Source organism: Macrotis lagotis, chromosome 1 (assembly GCF_037893015.1).
Source record: "Macrotis lagotis isolate mMagLag1 chromosome 1, bilby.v1.9.chrom.fasta, whole genome shotgun sequence".
Taxonomy (NCBI): domain Eukaryota; kingdom Metazoa; phylum Chordata; class Mammalia; order Peramelemorphia; family Peramelidae; genus Macrotis; species Macrotis lagotis.
In genome coordinates this window covers 45,734,809-45,753,756 of record NC_133658.1, presented here as the reverse complement: position 1 = coordinate 45,753,756, position 18,948 = coordinate 45,734,809, and the positions used below count along the sequence as shown (strand labels likewise).

Sequence of the window (18,948 nt, the reverse complement as noted above, 5' to 3'; positions counted from 1 at the left end):
AGTGAAGTTGGGCTATTTGGCCCAGAACATTACCTTTCTTTCTCTCGAGTGGAAGAACTCCGATGACTCCTTTCAGAATCCCGATAGGAAGGTACTGGGGAAGGTGATTCCCACTGAGACCGCCGAGAGCTGCCATATGCACTATCCTCTTCTTCCCAATTAGAGCGTGAAGGAGTTGCTGCATCTGGCACCAAAGCAAACAAGATACATAATTGTTCAACTTCACATTTCATCCACATAGCTAGGTAATTATGGTCTGAACACTATTGCCACCAAGATCTGACGCCAGGACACTCTAGGCCAGGGTAGGGAACCTCCAATCCTCAGCTGTATTGGTCTGGATTGCCAAAGCAACTACAGGCTGATTCAAAATTCAATAAATCCTGGAGCATTTTGGGGATGAATTAATTGACAAAATATAGCCCATGAATAAAATTGTAAATATTCCCATCCTTACTGTAGGCAATAAGATAGTTCAAACCTACAGAAGAGAGATTACTCTCCTAGAGTTACCTCTGTCACACTTACCTCTGGGTCGATGTCTTGGGCTCTCTGGTTCATTCCTCCTGCTGCTCCGTTCTGAACCTCCATCTCGATCTGATCTGCTGCTGTGCCGACTCCTATCCCGTTCATCTTCCAAAAATTGGGTATATGTTTAGAATGCAAGCTCCTTGAGAGTAGGGATTTGTTTTATTCTATCTAGGAGCCCTAGTGGCCATCAGAGTCACTGGCACATAGCAGCTATTTAACAGATAGTAATTGCTGATATACAAGGATAGCATTGCTTGCTCATAGCCTACCCTCACAGAAAAGCAGACATCCCTGCTACTCAGAAGTAGTAGCCAATTTACCTCTATCTCTCTTCCGGTCATAATCTCGATCCCGAGTTCTCTCCTTTTTCCGGTCCTTTTCTTCTTTGGAGGAGGCATAAACACCATGTTCCCGCCTTTCCCGTTCTCTTTGTCTGCTACGCTCCCAGAACTCTTCACTCACACCACCAGGATGGGATGGTGTCTCTACACGGGCAGCTCGATAATGTCTGAAACAAGAGGGGAGAAAAAAATTGCTACTAAAAGATTTTTTGTCCCTAAAAATTCTTTCTTGCTCCAAACAAGTAGTTTGTCCTTTGATCTGCTATCTCCCCAAAAGAATAGTCTAATAGCACTGACCAAGTCAGAAGTTTTGACTCTTAACCACCCTAGTCTTACCTTAACTACCAAAGTTACCACCTGATCTTTAGTTAGTAATTATTCTTATAAGTGTCTCCTTCTCCATTGATATGATAAAAATGCCTAAGTTTCTGGGATCATTAAAAAAATTTAAGAAGAGGTGTTAATGGAGGATGTTAAGGTTCCAAGAAAAAAATTAAATAATAAATACAACTACTCCAGTGTACCATTGGACACCAGTGTATCAGTTCATCACCCTTTCATTCTACCATCCAAGTGATTTTACCTGTCTTTTCTGCTGCTTCGGCTGGCCTGGTCACCCCCATCCACCTCAGAATCCTTTTGGTCATCCTTGCTTTCTTCCCAGTCTTTGTAGGAAGAGACTCTGGACTTCTTCTTGTCTTCCCCATCATCTTTTTCCTCTCGTTCCCTCCGTTTTAATGCAGCCAACAGATCTAACCCCAGCAATGAGGGACGAGGTGCAGGGGCTTTGAAAACGTGTTGCTCACTAGCTGCACTTTTATTCTTGCAAATGAGACCACCAACCTGTGTCTCCTGGTCAATGCCTTCTAGACGATGAATTGAGGCTTCACCCTCATCATTAGTGTCTTCCATCACAGGTTTAGGCAACTTTCTGAAAAGGCAATTAAGAAAGAAAACAAGTTTCAGAGTTCCCTAGAATGGTTTCAGTAATGAGAATACAAGAACATCTTGAATTATTTTTAGCCTAAACTCAACTCACACATAAAAAAGATTCCCAAAAAGAAGCGGGCTTCGCTAAGTGAAAGTTTTATTAGAACAAAATAAACATGCTACCTGTATCTCACAGAAACTAAAAGAATACCTTTCTAACTCCTTTTATCCTTCTAATATAAAACCCAGAAAATTAACAGTGGTAAATCCTTTTGCAATGTAGCTACTAGAGGAGAGGACTACCATATTTCATCAGGCATTTATTCTACATGTTATCTTAAAGAACAAGAGCAAGGGGCGGCTAGGTGGCACAGTGGATAAAACACCGGCCCTGGAGTCAGAAGTACCTGGGTTCAAATCCAGTCTCAGACACTTAATAATTACCTAGCTGTGTGGCCTTGGGCAAGCCACTTAACCCCATTTGCCTTGCAAAAACCTAAAAAAAAAAAAAAAAAAAAGAAGAACAAGAGCAATACTCACTATGTACCCATCTGTGTAAACAAGTCATGCTACAATGCATAATTTACTTAAATGAATTATAATAATTAAAGAATAGTTCAGGGCAGCTTTGGAGGTGCAGTGGATATAGCACTAGCCCTGGAGTCAAGAGGACATGAATTCAAATCTGGTCTCAGATATTTAATAATTACCTAGCTGTGTGATCTTGGGCAAGTTACTTAACTCTATTGCCTTGCAAAAACCAAACAAAAAAGAATAGTGTGCTAATACTGTCTTCCTAAACAGCTAATAGAAAAAACCACCAGTAACTCTAAAACCATTTAACCCCTTGTATGTAGTAAAATTCTTACTTAAAACTGATCCAACAACATTTGGTTTAAAATAGAATTCTATTGGGACATTAATGCACTCTTGGTGGAATGGTGAACTGATCCAGTAACTATGCCCACGGAGTGATCATACTCTTCAACTCAGCAATACCAATACTAGACATATATACAAAAGAAATATTTAAAAGGGGGAAAATCTCCTCTTCAAAAATATTCATAGCAGCTCTTTTCATAGTAGCAAAGAAATGGAAATTGAGGGGAATCCTATCAATTGGAGGATGGTTGAACAAATTACACAAGTATATGAATGTTATGGAGTACTATTGTTCTATAAGAAAACACAAGTGGCCAAACTTCAGAGAAGCATAAAAAGAATTACATGAACTGATGCTGAGTAAAGGGAGCAGAACCAAGAGAACATTATACACATTAACAATATCGTGAGATGATCAACTATGATGGATACAACTCCTCTCAGCAGCTCAGAGATCAAAGATAATCTGGGAGATTTGCTACAATGCCATCTACATGCAGAAGAAAATAAAAGCACAGAATCTAAATTCCTTATGCTTTTCCTTCCTTTGCCTTTGATTCTGGCCCCTCTTTCACAACATGACTAATACATAAATGTTAAACAAAAATGTACATGTACAATTTTTACTAGACTATTTGCTGCCATGGGGGGGGGAGGTGGTAGAAAACTGTGGAACTCACAAATTTGCTAATGTTGAAAAACTACCATTGCATGTAACTGGGAAAATAAAATAAAATTTTGATTAAAATATGTCTTTTAAAAATATTTTGTTTTTCCAAGTACCTGCAATGATAATTTTTATCAATCATTTTTTTGGCAAGGTTTTGAGTTTTACATTTTTCTCCCTCTCTCTCCTTTCCCTCCCCCGGCCTGACAGAAAGTAATCTGCTATAGGTTCTACATTTAGAACCATGCTAAACACAGATCTGTAATGATGACGCTGTGAGAGACTTAGATCCAAATGGAAAAAAAAATATTAGGGGGAAAATGACATAACACATAAAACAACTTTTAACACTTGAAGATAATAAGCTTTGGTCTTCATTTAAATTCCACTGTTCCTCCTTCTCTGGATATGGATGATTTCCATCACAAGTCTTTTAAAACCGTCTTTGATTATTGTACTGCTGAAATGAGTATGTTCAACATGGTTGATCATCACCCCGTTGTTATGGGGTGTACGTTCTTCTGGTTTTTTGGTTCTGCTCACTTATTTCACTTCGCATACATTTCCAGGCTTCTCTGAAATCCCATCCCTCCTGATTTCTTATAAAACAATAATGTTCCTATAGACACAGTTGTTCAACCATTACCCAACTGATGGGCAACCCCTTAATTTCCAATTCTTTGCCACCACAAACAGGGAGGCTATGAATATTTTGTACGAATGATGTTTTTACCCTTTTTCATCATCTCTTCAGAGCATAGGCCCAATAGTGGTAGGGCTGGATCAAAGGGTATGCACATTTTTGTTGCCCTTTGGGCATAATTCCAAATTGCTGTCCAGAAAGGATGGATGAGTTCACAGCTCCACCAACAATGTATTAGTGTCCCAGATTTCCCACAACCCTTCCAACAATGATCAGTGCCCTTTCTGGTCCCATTGGCCAGTCTGAGAGGTGTGAGGTGGCACCTCAGAGAAGCTTTCATCTGCAATTCTCTTAGTCGATAAGGATTTAGAGCAGTTTTTCTATATACTTTTTTAATCCCTTAAGACATCTTTAAAAAGGCAAAGGACACATGGTAGACCCAGAAGCATCGACCCGATCCCCCTTGGCATCCGCAGTTCTGTGGAGGGGCATTTTCACGGCAATAAGGTCCCAAAATCGGGTGGCTCGTTCTGGAGAGCGGACACGACCCGGAGGCCCTGCGCCTCAGTTTCCCCACCTGTAAAAGCTGAGTCCCCGGCCGGACGACCTCGGGGTTCCTTCCCAGGCCCGGGGGCTTTTCGCTAAACGACAAACTCAACGTTAAGGGGAGGCCGGGCATCGTGCTTCCGAGAGAAGCAATCAGAACCTGAGCCTCGGGCGGCCAGGCCCGCGGGGCGCCGGGGGCGCATCGGGAGCCCAAAGGCCCGAGGCCGGGCCTCGGGAGGCTCAGTCCGGCCGCGGCTCCGAGCCAGCAGGGGGCGAGGAGCGCCCTGCCCCGGGCCCAGAGCCGGGCCCCCCGCTTCTCTCCTCGCCCGGCGGCTGGGAAGGCGGAGGAGCTTCTGCGGGCCCCGGGAGGAAGGGCCGCCGGGGGGACCCCGGCCCGCAGCCCCACGCGGGGCCGATCCCGGGAGAAGAGGACGCGGCCACTCACCAGGCCGCCGGCCGCGCGGACGCAGGCTCGGCTCTCCTACTCGCCCCGCATTCGTCGTCTCAGAGCCCAGCCGCACGAAATGTCCCGAAGGCCGCCATTCCCGTCCCACAAGACCCCGCGGCGGGCGCTCTATCCGACCGCCCGCACCATAGAGAGCGGCCGCGAACCATCGAGCCGAAGTAGAGCCTCCTCGAGGAGGCAGCCTAGAGCGGCCTCTCGGGGCGCCCCAATCACAGGGACTTCCGGCTGTCCCCGACAGCCAATCACACGTCCCCATACTCAGAGGCGCGGGAGGCCTGGGAGCTTCCGTCAGAGCTGAGGGGCCGAGGATTGGTGAATGCAGGCGGAAGCGCTTCAAAGTTCGGGAACTTCCGGTTGCACCGGAAGAAGAACAAGAGGATAGTGTCTTCCGGCGGTTGAGCGCGCAGCGCGCGCCCACCAGGAAACTGGCGGTGGAAGCTGCGTGTTCGCGCATGCGCGGGAAACAAAACTAGTCCTTCCGCTTCCTCATCCCCAAGAATTTGTTTTTTGCGGGGTTACTAAGCAGCCTGTGTCGGCGCGGGCCGGTGCCGGCGGAGCCCGGGCGCTGCTGGCGTGCGAGGGGGCTCGAGCGGGGCTCGGAGTCGGGGCTGACCGGGCGGGAAGCAGGCCCCGAGGCGGCCCCGCCGGCCCCCGCCTCCTCCAGCTGTAAAATGGTGGGTGAGGGAGACGCGGGTGACAGCGCCGTGCCCCTTCCGCCTCCAGGCCCGCAAGCCCCGCGCGGGGGCAGCCGTGCCCGCCGTGCCCGCCGCCTTCGCCGCCACCTCCCCCGCCCTTAGGAAGACTGAATAGATGGCTAATTGCGTCGCCTGGAGGCGCGGCCGGGCCCGCCTGCCTGGCTGAGAAGCTTCTCGAAGTACAGAGAGGCACAAGTGTACGTGACCTATCTGCGTGAGGAGATGAATGTTGTGCATGGGCTTTTATTTTTAAATATCCCCTAGGAGGTTTGCGAGGCTTTGGGCAGACCTTTAGGGAATGAAGGAATGGATCAAGTTGAAGGCTGCCTTAGGCAAACCATCCACCTTTCACTTCTCTATTTTTGTTTGCTTTTTTGAATTAGATTTTGCAAGGCAATGGGGTTAAGTGACTTGCCCAAGGCCACACAGCTAGGTACTAAGTGTCTGAGACGGGATTTGAACCCAGGTCTCCCGAGTCCAGGCCCTGGCTTTATCCACTATGCCACCTAGCCGTCCCTCACTTCCCTATTTTGCAGTCATTCTTTTAGCATTTGGCATATCACATCTTAGAGATTATCTAGCCCAAGGTTGTATAGAAAGGAGGAACCCTGGAGTTGCTAGGTGGCCCTGGAGTCAGGAGGACCTGAGTTCAAATTCAACTCGAACCTAAAAAAAAAAAAAGGAAGAACCTGCTTCGTTTGCTCAAAGTCAGAAAGAAATACAGCCAAAGGTAAAACTAGAGCTGTGCTTAGCACAGGGACTGGCACACAGCCGATAAGTGTTTATTGATTGATTCATTTCTCTCCAGGCTACTAAGCTGCCATTATTTCAGTTAATAATTTATAAGATCAGGAAAGTACTTTGTTATATCAATAGAGGTTGTTTTTATTTACACAAATAGCCCTGTGCTTTTATGAAAACTTTTCTTTGTGAAGGGAGGTGACAAGGATAGGTTGTCAGGGCTTTGAATTAGATGGATTTGAGTCTAGGGTTTCCTCAGACAGTTTTCTTTTTTCTTCTCTTTTTTTTTAAGGCTTTTGCAAGGCAATGGGGTTAAGTGACTTGCCCAAGACCACACAGCTAGGTAAGAGTCTGAGTCCAGATTTGAACTCAGGTTCTCCTGACTCCAGGGCCAGTGCTCTATCCACTGCACCACCTAGCCACCCTCTCCTCAGACATTTTTGATAGGTCAGTTTGATATGGTTTGAGGGAAAGGATGTGAGTCCTTTTATGACAACTGTTATTCTCAGACTTAAAACAAGTAAAGGCATTCCTGTTGATGTACTTTTTTTTTTATTTTGTTTAAATTTTTGCAAGGCAAATGGGGTTAAGTGGCTTGCCCAAAGCCATACCGCTAGGTAATTATTAAGTGTCTGAGGCCAGATTTGAACCCAGGTACTCCTGACTCCAGAACTGGTACTCTATCCACTGCGCCACCTAGCCACCCCTGTTGATGTACTTTTGAGCTCACTGTCCTTCAGTGCTGATGATGGGTGGCTTTATTTTAGGTCTGGTAGTGAGAAAAGTAACATTTGGATTGGTTCAGGATGAGTCTCCTGCTGCCCAAGCTTACATCCAAAAAAGAAGTGGACCAAGCAATAAAAAGTACTGCAGAAAAGGTTTTGGTTCTCAGATTTGGAAGAGATGAAGATCCTGTCTGTCTGCAGATAGATGACATCGTAAGTATGCTTTACACAGAATTTTTCATAACAAAGTGGTTGTAATGAAGTTAGTGCCCAGAGAGATGTGAGCCAGATAATTGTTTGCAGCCCTCACCATATTGACACAATGGACTCATTTTTCATCATTTTGGGTAGGGCCTCACAAAACACCTGAAATAGAGGCCTGGGGAAAGGGGAAGAGGGTTTCAGTTTGGTTTTGCTATTTATGTTGTCACTATCAGCTGTATAAATTGTAAGACAGGAAGAGAAATCGGTTGGATGAATGAAATGGTTGAAATAATTTGGCATCAACTTATGCACAAGTGCTTTTTAACAAATATTATCTCAGTTGATCCTCAAAACAACCCTCAGGATCACACAGCCAGTAAGTTTCTGAGGTCAAATTTGAACTCAGATCACCTTGACTCCTGGCCTAGTACACTATCTACTTTACACCAACTGCTCTTGATAAAAAGGAATGTGTGTGAATAGCTTCATAGAAGACTTCCCAAAGAAGGCTTAAAGGATGTGCCTAATGTAGCATAAGATCAGAACTGAACTTTCCTAACTGTTGGTCCGATGTTTTCTTATCATATTACTCAGAAACACATTCCAGAGAACAACTAGCTTCTTCCTCTATTTTTTTTTCCAATTTCACAGCTTGCTAAGACTTCCCATGACTTAAGTAAAATGGCTGTGATATATCTGGTAGATGTGGACCAAACACCTATTTACACTCAGTATTTTGACATCAGCTATATTCCATCTACTGTCTTTTTCTTCAATGGGCAGCATATGAAAGTGGATTATGGGTAAGTGAAGTTGACATTTCTTTGCTGATATAATCTTAGAAATTTGCATAATTAAAACATTTTATTGTTTGATTTATGCATGATTTTTGTCACTTAACAATCTTGAAATCATGAAATCTGAGAATTGTTTTCCCCAGTTAGTGTCCTTTTGCTAAATTTCCTCATTTTAAATAAGAACTTAAATTCTTTCCTAAAAACCTTAGCTTGTCTCCTAAGCATTTCACAGAGAAATAATATATTACTGAAAATGTACTAATACAGTATTTACATTTTTATAAAAAAAATTAGTTTTTAATAATTATTTTTTTATTTTATTTAAGGCATTGAGGTTAAGGGACTTGCCCAGGTTCACACGGCTAGGCAATTACTGAGTGTCGGAGGCTGTATTTGAACTCAGGTCCTGACTCTAGGGCCAGTGCTCTATCCACTGCGCCACCTAGCTGCCCCCAGTTTTTTATAAATTTTTTTGATAAAAAATATAAATATATTTTCCCTTGAAAGTGATAAGAACACTTTCAAAAGATATAATTTGACACTTTCATGAGAAGCAGCAATTTTCCTGAGTGTCATTGGTAAATGTCTCTGATTAAGTTGGTTACATTTCAGCATAGAGGAACAGAATGATTTGTAAAATACTGTCAAATTTTTGAATCGTATTGATAAAAAGTAACTCTTCCAAGTTTGTATTGAGGGGCGGCTAGGTGGCGCAGTGGATAGAGCACCGGCCCTGGACTCAGGGTTCCTAAGTTCAAATTCAGGCTCAGACAGTTAATAATTACCTAGCCGTGTGGCCTTGGGCAAGTCACTTAACCCCATTTGCCTTGCAAAAAACTAAAAAAAAAGGTATTAAGAAATTCTTTAATCTAAAATATGTCACTTATTTTTAAATTTCTAGGACCTATAAATTCTGTTTACAATAGAATGTAGTACACCTTATTTTATAACTTAATTGTCCTTCCTTAGTACAAAACTGATACCTGTGTTTCTTAACACAGAATGCAAATTCTTTCTTTATTTCCAGTTCTTTATCTCTGTAGACAGTATCATTGACTGTTGCCGCAATTGAGTTACCTATGTTGGTGTTGAGTATTTTAAAAAACATAGCTCCTAGTCCTTAGGGATCATTTCTGCTTACCCATGCTCTTATTTAGATAGTAAGTATTTATGACAATGAAATGTAACTTAGAAAATTTTGAGATTGATTATCTTTTGCATCAGACTTTGAGTTAAATCTTTCAAAACAAAATGCTGTGGCAAGATTTTATTCAAAGCCACACTATGGCTTTGTAGTGAGACCAACATTGAGCTTCTTGTGTATAAAATCTCCCTGATAGTAGTTTGTTGTTTTAATTTTTGAGAAAGTTTTCAATAAGTTGATTTAAAACACTTCTAAATGGGGTTCTTTCCTTCTTTCACTATTTCCTTTAGGTCTCCAGATCACACTAAGTTTGTGGGAAGTTTCAAAACTAAACAGGACTTCATAGACTTGGTTGAAGTAATATATCGAGGAGCAATGCGGGGAAAACTTATTGTCCAAAGTCCAATTGATCCCAAGAACATTCCTAAATATGACCTTCTTTATCAAGGCATTTAAAACATCAACTCGAACCAAAGTGAAGAGAGAAATACAATTGAAACTGCACATATAACCAAATATACTGTTGTTTTGTGACCCTGTTTTCCTGAAGAGATCACTCACCAGTAAGGGGAGGTGGGTAGAAGAGGTTTAAATTTTATCAAATTTTAAAATGATGTCAGACCCCTGATTAAGAAATTGTATTGAAATTCTTTGATATTTAGGGATACTTTGGACCCCTAATTTTCTACTATCTACATACATTTGGTAAATTGTGCTAAAAGTATCAGTCTTAGATTCTGACTTAATTACTAACTCCACGCCCCATTACTTCCACCCACTTGCCTTTTCTCTCTCATTAGGAGAATATTACTGATCTAATTTGTCATTTCCCCCAAATGAATGTGGGATCATCTTTAACATGGAGCTAATCAATTTCAGATTGAATTATGCTTATTAGATGAAAGAAAAAAATGGTAAGTTGCTTTCTCCTCTAGAGGAAAGGAAACTTTCATTTTTCTGGTCATCTGTAGTTCCTTGGCTTTTTTTTTAAGTCCCTAATGAAACTAGATCCTTATATAATTACTTCCCTCTTCCAACATAGGGAGAGAAGAAGTAAGTCTCATCCATGATAGGAAAATTTTATTATCAAGTCTTGTGTTTTAATTGCTTGAAATCTTTATCAATTTCTGCAACAGTGCTAATTATTATTTGTACCAGTCTGGATGAGGTGGTAGTTCTTATGGTAGCTGGAGGCTCAGACTCTCAGTATTCCATACCTCATTTACCCCTCATAACTCAAGAAGTTGAATTGATTTAGTAATGGCATCAGGGAATTTATTCCATTGACCTCTGGACTTCTGAGATCTCTTATTCTTGCAGGCCTCCGTGATAGATCCCATACCTCCATTATACAAGGATCATCATCCTAGACAGATTTTTCTTGCAAAATTTTGGAGGGCTTCTTTGGAGTCCTAACTTCCATATTTAGTTCTCTCTTAATTGAGTGCCTACATAGTAGAATATGGAATAAACTTTCATTTGACATTGTGATTTCATTGATAAATGAAACTCCAAGATGAGGAAATTACCCTTCCCAATTCAGGTGGCACTTTCTTTGCAACTCTCAAGCTATTCAGGTGTTGCCTAGAGGACTGGAAATTTAAGTGATTCACCTAGGGTCACACAGCCAGTTTTGTAGAGTCAAGATTCAACTTCTTTCTTGCTCCAAAACCATTTCTATTATGCCACCTGTCTAAATATAGTAAATAGTAGCTGTCCGTAATATTTTTCTTTGGAATACTGAATGGATGATAGCCAATAAAATAAACTAATTATTTCCTGCTGGCTTTTACTCCACAAGCTTTTGAAAGTTATTCAACAACAATGTGAGTATATCAGATATATATATATGATTGTGTGTGCATGTGCACACATATATAATCACATATATGTGAAGGGAATTTAATAGGGAAACAAAATGGGCCCTGAATAGTGTCTTATGGTAGGGGATTATCCTTGAGAAAGGAGAGTCTGATTTCAAGGGGGAGATAGGATTAGACAAGTGGTAATGTTGGACTGTCTGTGACCTAAAGACTGAGTGTCTTTATTTGAAAGAGTTCTTCCTCTCTTCTTCCAACCTATCTGAGGCTGGAATTGTAAGAGAACTTGGGTCAGTATTAAACTGCTGCTTCATTTTATAAGTTATTGTCATAACAATCTTCCCCAAACACCAGACTCATAGAAGAAACTGTCTATATCTCACATTCCACATACTTTTCAGCCCCATGTAATGGAGCTTTCTAATCCATCATTTGATTGAAACTTCCCTCTCAGTGTTGCCAGAAGGTCAACATTTATTAAGCATTTACTTCTTGCTGGTGATCTTTTAATTGCTAAGTCTAGTGACTCTCTATTAGTCCTCATACTTGAATACAGCATTTGATAATTTTCAAGCACTACTGTCTTTTTGGCTTCTTTCTATTCCTCTCTGATAAATTGTTTGCTACATCATCACCCCAGTAGTTCCTTGGCTTTTTTTTAAGTCCTTGTGACTGTGCCACAAGGCTCTGACCTGGGTCCTTTTGTCTCTCTGTATACCTTTTCTCTTAGTGATCTCATTTTTTTCCTTTACTTCAATTAGAATCTCTATGCAGATAACTCCTAAATCTACATATCTTGCTTTTATATTTCTCCTGAGTTCCAGTCCTACATCACTAGCTTCTTACTAGGCCTTTCCATCTGGGTGTTCCATAGGCATTAATCTCAACATGCACAAAATAGAATTGTGTCTTCTTTATTAAAGCCCACCCTCTTCAAAATTTCCCTGTAACTTCAAGAATACCACTATCCTTCGAGTTACCCAGATTCCCAACAGTAAATGTCATCTTTAACTATTTCTTCTCTGTTGATTCTAACTCCAAAACATCTCACTAACCTTCCCCTCATCTCTAACCAGACATTTCCAAGAAACAGGTTCTCATCATGTTTGACAGGGACTCTTGTTCTTTTCCAGTCTAGCTCCCTAAAGCATAGATCCCTGCTGAGAATGTTTTGGAAGTTCCCTATTGCTTTCTAGTGTAAAAAACAGACTCCTCTTTGGCATTTAAAACCTTGGCTCCAACCTATCTTTCCAGACCAGTTTCACATGACTCACCTTTTTTCTTTGTTCCAGACAAACTGGCCTATTCAGTCTGTCACCTGTTTGCCTCTGAACAAGCTATTGCCCATGCCTGGGATGCTTTCCCATTCAAGACACAGCTCAGTTCAAGATCTCCCATATGGTTTCTTTCCTGATTCCTCCGATCATTAAGTGATGTGTGCATGTTGTTTCCCCCAAGTAGAATATAAATTCCTTGAAGGCAGGTATTTCATTTTTTTCTTCATATTTCCCGGGCCTGATACATAGTAGATATTTAACAAATGCTTGTTTAATTGAGTTGCAGATGAAGAAACTGAGGATCAGAAAAATTTGTCAACATGCCTAAGGTTATATAGCTAGCTCCTAGAATGCCTGGTAATAGAATCTAGACTATTCCAGTTTTTTGCCATTAAACCTTGCTGCCTTGAATTCAATAAAGTGCTAAAAGCCCAAATCTAAATGAAAGAAACATTTTCTCTGTCTAAATTAAATTCCTTCTAGTAAATGGGTCCCTTGACCCAAGGATTTTCTAATAGGACTTCAATTTTTTTTTCATGGGGAGAGTTCTTATTTGCCAATGGTTCTTCCATTTGCATAATTTTCCATTTTTTTGCCTGCTTCCCCAATGGACCATAGCCCAGAAGTCTGCCCAAAATTGTTCATATGAGAATGACTAATAGACCGAGACTTAAGAAGAAGAGCATGCGAGTATATTCAAAAGAGAACACTTTATTGTTCATACTTAGCTGGGCTAGTTCTCACTAATTTACAGATATTTTGTTTGACATCCAACTTGTCTACCCCTATGTGAAATCTTACCATCTTGTATAACTCATTACAAGCTTTGAGCTGTTACAGAGGGGAAAATACATACACACACACACACACACACACACACACACACACACACACACACACACACATTTCCAGCCTGCTTCCCTGGTGTTTAGTTAGTGGCTATTGTCTCTCGGATCCAGTCCAGGATGGAAGGCACTTTGACGTAGACACCATATTCAGCCACTGCACAGCTTTTGTCAAAGGACAGAATCCCTGCTGCATACCAGGTATCGTCAGCCTCATCATGAATAGCAAAGGCACTGCCAGCATCACCATAGCAAGTGTCTTCATTGAATTGGGTCATTCCAGCACAGAATGTATGTTCATTCAAAATGGGCTGGACTCCAACGGGACTCCTGTCTCTCTTCTTCTCTGGATCGGTGCTGTTTTCATAGTGTTCTATGCACTTGTCATTGTCAGCCACAGGTAGCATGACATACTTCAGATGTTGAGTAAAAGCAAAATTGGCATTTCTTCCCCAACCAGACACGTAACCTACACGCCCCACTTGTACATAGTCTTTCTGGGGTAAGCAAATAGGCATCACCTTCTCATTAACAAGTACTTTACTTTTAAGTTTGATAAGTCCAATGTCCACCGTAGTATGCCTAGGGTGTAAAATCACACGATCAATGTCCACACGCTTCTTCCCCAGGAAAAGCTTCAAGGTAGGTGTGATGTCTTCAAGAGTGGCATTTTTATCATGACTCAGGAAGAGGTTTTTAGCTGTGGTTAGCAACCATTGATCATTAATCAAGGTAGCTCCACTACTGAGATTTTTCTGAGATACCATGTGACCTTGCCAGGGAAAACTCCCTTTGGCATCTAATGAGCCCCCAATGATCCGCTGTACTGGTTTGGCTGGATTCACAGGTTTTCCACATACTGATAGGAAAGAGAATAAAAAAGAAAGGCAGCAAGATGAAAGGGAATCCCAAATTGTTATCAGAATTCAAATGCCATTATAATGAAAATATTTGTACAAGATAGTTGTTCAAGCCCTAGCCAGTGACTGCTTTATTTAAACAAAATTCATTATCACATCCATTTGGATAGTCCCTTGGGGTTCATCTGAAAGAGTTCTACCTGGGATAGAAGGTTTCATAGAAGCCTTGGTCAGGACTGATTTTAGTGACACACTTATCTCATAGATGGACTGTATTCTACCTAGAAAGATGGCAAATTGGTGGAGCAGCTCCTTGATCACCTAAGAAATTTCTGCCACGAAAAAATTAAAGTCCATAGCTAATCTTTATCTTTATTGAGATATTTCCTTGATTGATTCATGGCTTCCCTTAAATTTTTCTTTCTAAATTGTCTTTTATCCTCCGGTTCTGGAACTCAATTTATGATACAAAAGACTTAACATTTTTACCTGTTGGGTAACAAGTCTTAATTGCTTATTTCTTATATGTAAGATACTGTGCTAAATAAATCCAAGTGATAAAGAAGCAAAAGGCCTTGATGTCAAGTAGTTCATATTTGACTAATTTGAATCCCTATACTTCAGCCCTAAATTATTTTGATCAGATGTCAATACTGTCCCAACTTTATCATTAGATAACTTCTCAGTTCTCTACTAGTTTGACAGTCTCTTATTTGGCTACAAATAACATTCTTTTTCTGAGAACTTCAAATTCCCTTTCTCTTGAGTACAGTTGAGATCCAGCTTTGGAACAGGTGTATGACCTAACCTTTGATCCATCTCACCCTATTTGCTTCCCTTTCTGTATGCTTTACTCTCAGTTTCTGGTGCCTACCTGCTTCACATGTAGGTAATTTTTCACCAACATCCTTATTAGTCCACTGTTTCTCCTTATTTAAGGTGTAGAGGCCTGAGGAAAAATAAGAAAAAGTGCCAAATAAGATTGAAACCAAACAATTCTGAAACAGAGCTACTAAAACTGAGAAAAATGTACACAGATAAACCCCAGATACAGAAAAAAAAAAATAATTTTGCTAGGTTCTATTCACTGGCAAATATATTCAACAAACTATTTGAGTGCTTATTATGTGAAAGGTTCTGAGAATATAAAGATAAAATAAGGAATAATTTCTCAAAAGAGTTTACAGTCTAGTAACTGAGCAAGGGTTCTTCATTTGTGTCATGACTCACATTGGAGGCAGTCTGAAATTTTTAAATTTTTTTTTTTAAGAGATCACAAAGGAAACATTCTGGAAAAGTTTTTGGTTTGGGTTTTTTTTTTTTGGTTTGGGGTTTTTTTAAGGTTTTTGCAAGGCAATGGGGTTAAGTGGCTTGCCCAAGGCCACACAGCTAGGTAATTATGAAGTGTCTGAGGCCAGATTTGAACTCAGGTACTCCTGACTCCAGGGCCAGTGCTCTATCCACTGCGCCACCTAGCCACCCTTCTTCTGGAAAAGTTATCCTAAAAAAATTAAGTTCACAGACTCCAAATTAAGAACTCTGCTAAAGAATGACAAATGCATCAGATGTGACAGAAATTTTAAACAGTAAGACACTTGTATACATGACCTCATTAGATCCTCACAACAATCCTATAACAGAATAGGTATTATCTCCATTTGAAGAAATGGGAGAAGTTATAACTTTATCAAAATTACACTGGTAGAACTCATGAAAGTCATGGACTTCTGGAAATTTGACTCTGGATCACTGGCTTGATTTCACTTCTGAAGAATATATAAAGTAAGTCATTCAGGTCTTACCATCTCCTTCACTTTTCAATCTGTAGAACTTAGCACACTTGTAGCGGACTGCATGCTCAACATAGCCATTTTCAATAGGAGGAGGTCTTGGACAGAGGTCGTCTATAAGGAGAGGTTAAAACAAATCAGATTGAGAAAAAAACAAAGAGGCCCCACTTGCCACTCAAAAGCATAAAATAGTCACTAAATGGTGAAGTCCCTAATACTTTGATGAGATATACTTGCCCCAGCATGCAAGGGGAAAGGAAGATTGAAAGGAAGATTCCCTAGGATTGCAGATTCACCAAGATCCTAATAGGACTCGGCTCTGTCAAGGCTACAAAGGAGGGAGTAGCAAGGCTAAGGACTACCTATCTTATTTCTGCTCTTCACCATCCTCCCAACCCTCATATCATGCACACCTACCTTCCATGTCTGTGACATCATTTTCACTTTGGGCATCTGCAGACAGCAATCCACAGAGCAGGAGGACAACGACAGTAAACAGAATCCTGTGGGAAGAAAATGGGCTAAATGGCAGTTCCAGTCTTTCCTGTTCCCAAGGGATAAGCCCAAACAAACATGGGCACATGGCATGAAGCAATCTGAGAGGGAAAAGAGAATTTCTAGGACCAATTCAGTTCAACAAGCATTTGATAAGTGCCTTCTGTAAATGTGCTAGGCACTCTTTAATAGAAACCCTACTCCCAAGGATCTTTCTTTCCTCTGGGTAAAAAGTTGATCCTCTTTAACAGGGTCCTTGGACCCAAATGCCAGTAAAAAAATTACTGGCATTTGTCAGGTTTCTGAAGCACTTGTCATGCATCATCAGTTTTACAACAACCTATGAAGTGAGAACTATTCCCACTTTTTTTTAACCAAACCTGCCATTTCATTAGTATAAGAAGCTCCTCTACCAATTGGGGCCAGCTCTGCAACTTTAGTCTCAAGAGAGTTGCTCAAGCACTGAGAAGTACCTGCCTAAGGTTTCATATCCAATGTGGCCATGCAATCAATATGTGGCAAAGGATGGACTTGAACCTAGACCTTTCTGTTAACTATCAGCTATCTATCCAATATAACATTTTGTAGGTAAGGAAATAAAAGAAAACTCCCATTATCTCCTATCTTGCCTATTCCCCCGATACCATCCAGACTGGCATGCAGAGATATTTCTGAACCTAGATCAAATTTAAGGAGGTATATTAGTGCAAATTTCCTGACAACCCTTAATAAATGGAAACCAGTGACTAAGGAAAATGAACCCTTTCCTTATACTGTTTTCCCTTAGGAAAGCCACCAAATGGTGGCTTTTATCCTCTGGTTCTGGAACTCAATTTATGATACAAAAGACTGAACAGGATGAGAGATTCCAAATCTTTCAACCAATACATAGTTCATTTGTCCTGTTTGCATGGGGGAAATGGGGAGCAGGAGGGGCACGACAATTGAAGTCTACTTCCATGCTCAGTGCCTTAGCAAGAAGAAAAATGGGAAAAAAGAAAGAAAAAGGGAGAAAAGTAAAGAGGAGCAGAAACACTTACCTCATCTTGGGTCTGTGTTGTATCTAGAAGAGTGATGTGAAAGAGGTGGCTGTGATCCTTTTATCCTTCCTTTGCTGCACCCAACCCCCTTTCAGTTTTGCAATTACAGCAACTACATGGCCTTGGCCTTGTTGAAACCATTGGTATTTTCCAATAGCAAAACCACAAACATGGCGGGGGGGGGAGAAGAGTTATGGTCTTGCATCATATTTCAATTGCCCTTACTTTTTTTTTCCTGGTAGTTCATAGACTTGGCAGCTCCATGCCCCTAAGTCTCTGCCAGAAAGATTCTCGGAATCAGCTCTTGAGAAGGCTGGGAAGAGACTTTCTGGGGCACAATCTATGTTTGTTTCTATCATTTTCAAAACTAGAAGATTTCTCAATTATTACTGACCCTTTGAGAACCTGCTGCATTCTTCCTTAGGTGAAGTTTATAGAAAGTGCTTCTTTCAGATTCATTTCATTTACTTCCTATTGAAATCTCTGTTCCTTATAACCACTAATTTCTATCCATCAATCAGTGAAAGATATTATTCATTGTCACTATGGATTGCTCTGTAGGGGAAATTTTAGGCTTAGGCTCAATACTAGAATATAGACTCAATCCTATTCAAACGTAATAATGAAAAATTTCTATACTGGTGTAGAGGGATGAGTTAATCTTCAGTTTATAAAAGAGATTTCTCTTACAATTAGGAAGCCCCCAAAATTAGTTTAAATCTGATTCTATTTTAATGAATCAGATTTTTTTAAAAGTGCATCAAAAACCTATGTTCTAAACAAAGTACTACAACTAATGGATTGTGGAAATTCAAAAGAAAAGACATATTCACAAGATGCACATTTTTTCATTGAAGAGCTCAAATCTGCACAACATTATTTCATAACTTTCAATACAAGTGCAAACTAAAATATTTAGAAATGGCATAGTAGTAGTAGTAATATATCACCTTATATATTGTAGAGAGAACTATATAGATTACAAACTTTAATTGTGAGACTACAGCAATATATTAGGACGTATGTAGAGCCTAGATCCCCACAAACACTCCAGTCAAACTCTAAAAGTACATCGATGGCACTATCTAAGAGGACAGTCATCTTCCTACAGAAGTTCTAAGCAAAGACACAGGGATAAATGGAAAGCAAAGTACACAACCGGAAAACAGTCAAGTACAAATTGAACAGTTGTGTCTCCCTGCAGGAAACAAGGCTCAACCAATGCCTAATATGGGCAACCTCAGTGCTTCATGTTGACAGAATACAAGTCAATCCAGGGGACTCCTCTGTGGAAGGAAACAGGGAAGAGTGACTCCTAGGATGTCAGTTATTAGGGAAATGGGTCTTGACCAGTACCTAGCATACTACTGATAGTAGTAGTACTTTAGTATCAAGAAGGACTACACTGATCAACCAAGTGATTGGTGCCATGAGTTGCACAATTATTATGTTTATCATAGTGAGGGGTATGCTGTGCAAAGCAACCTTCTTACTTGCCTTTACCAGAAT

At 40.8% G+C, this 18,948-nt stretch overlaps 3 protein-coding genes across 7 annotated transcripts in view; 1 reads left to right on the top strand and 2 right to left on the bottom strand.

Annotated features, from left to right (window-relative positions):
- The window catches only part of DHX38 (DEAH-box helicase 38), a 28,500-nt gene extending 23,388 nt beyond the window's left edge, over positions 1 to 5,112 (bottom strand). Inside the window, exons 1-5 of one of the 2 annotated variants that reach the window (XM_074200006.1) lie at positions 4,986 to 5,112; positions 1,456 to 1,803; positions 852 to 1,039; positions 529 to 633; positions 34 to 184 (exon numbers count right to left, since the gene is read on the bottom strand). In XM_074200006.1, the coding sequence (XP_074056107.1) occupies positions 34 to 184; positions 529 to 633; positions 852 to 1,039; positions 1,456 to 1,784 (773 nt within the window). In that variant the 5' untranslated portion in view covers positions 1,785 to 1,803; positions 4,986 to 5,112. Of the gene's footprint in view, positions 1 to 33; positions 185 to 528; positions 634 to 851; positions 1,040 to 1,455; positions 1,804 to 4,571; positions 4,672 to 4,985 lie in introns of those variants that run through there. The other variant, XM_074200011.1, reaches the window with a different exon arrangement.
- A 304-nt stretch (positions 5,113 to 5,416) lies between these two features.
- TXNL4B (thioredoxin like 4B) lies at positions 5,417 to 13,704 on the top strand. Of its 4 annotated transcripts, none has more exons than XM_074200000.1 (4): positions 5,417 to 5,680; positions 7,248 to 7,380; positions 8,023 to 8,174; positions 9,603 to 13,704. In XM_074200000.1, exons 2-4 carry the CDS (start codon positions 7,249 to 7,251, stop codon positions 9,766 to 9,768), a joined length of 450 nt encoding a protein of 149 aa, XP_074056101.1. In that variant the 5' UTR covers positions 5,417 to 5,680; position 7,248; the 3' UTR covers positions 9,769 to 13,704. The 4 variants fall into 4 exon arrangements, with proteins under 4 accessions (XP_074056101.1, XP_074056095.1, XP_074056086.1 ...); XM_074199994.1 differs by having other exon boundaries at positions 5,417 to 5,898; XM_074199985.1 differs by having other exon boundaries at positions 5,419 to 5,680; positions 7,210 to 7,380.
- LOC141497320 (haptoglobin-like) lies at positions 13,101 to 17,543 on the bottom strand. The gene is made up of 5 exons (XM_074199971.1): positions 17,440 to 17,543; positions 16,322 to 16,407; positions 15,917 to 16,018; positions 14,989 to 15,063; positions 13,101 to 14,113 (listed from the first exon to the last, which is right to left on the bottom strand). The coding sequence occupies exons 1-5, from the start codon at positions 17,442 to 17,444 to the stop codon at positions 13,338 to 13,340; spliced, it is 1,044 nt and encodes a 347-aa protein (XP_074056072.1). The 5' UTR covers positions 17,445 to 17,543; the 3' UTR covers positions 13,101 to 13,337.
- Positions 17,544 to 18,948: the final 1,405 nt, after the last annotated feature.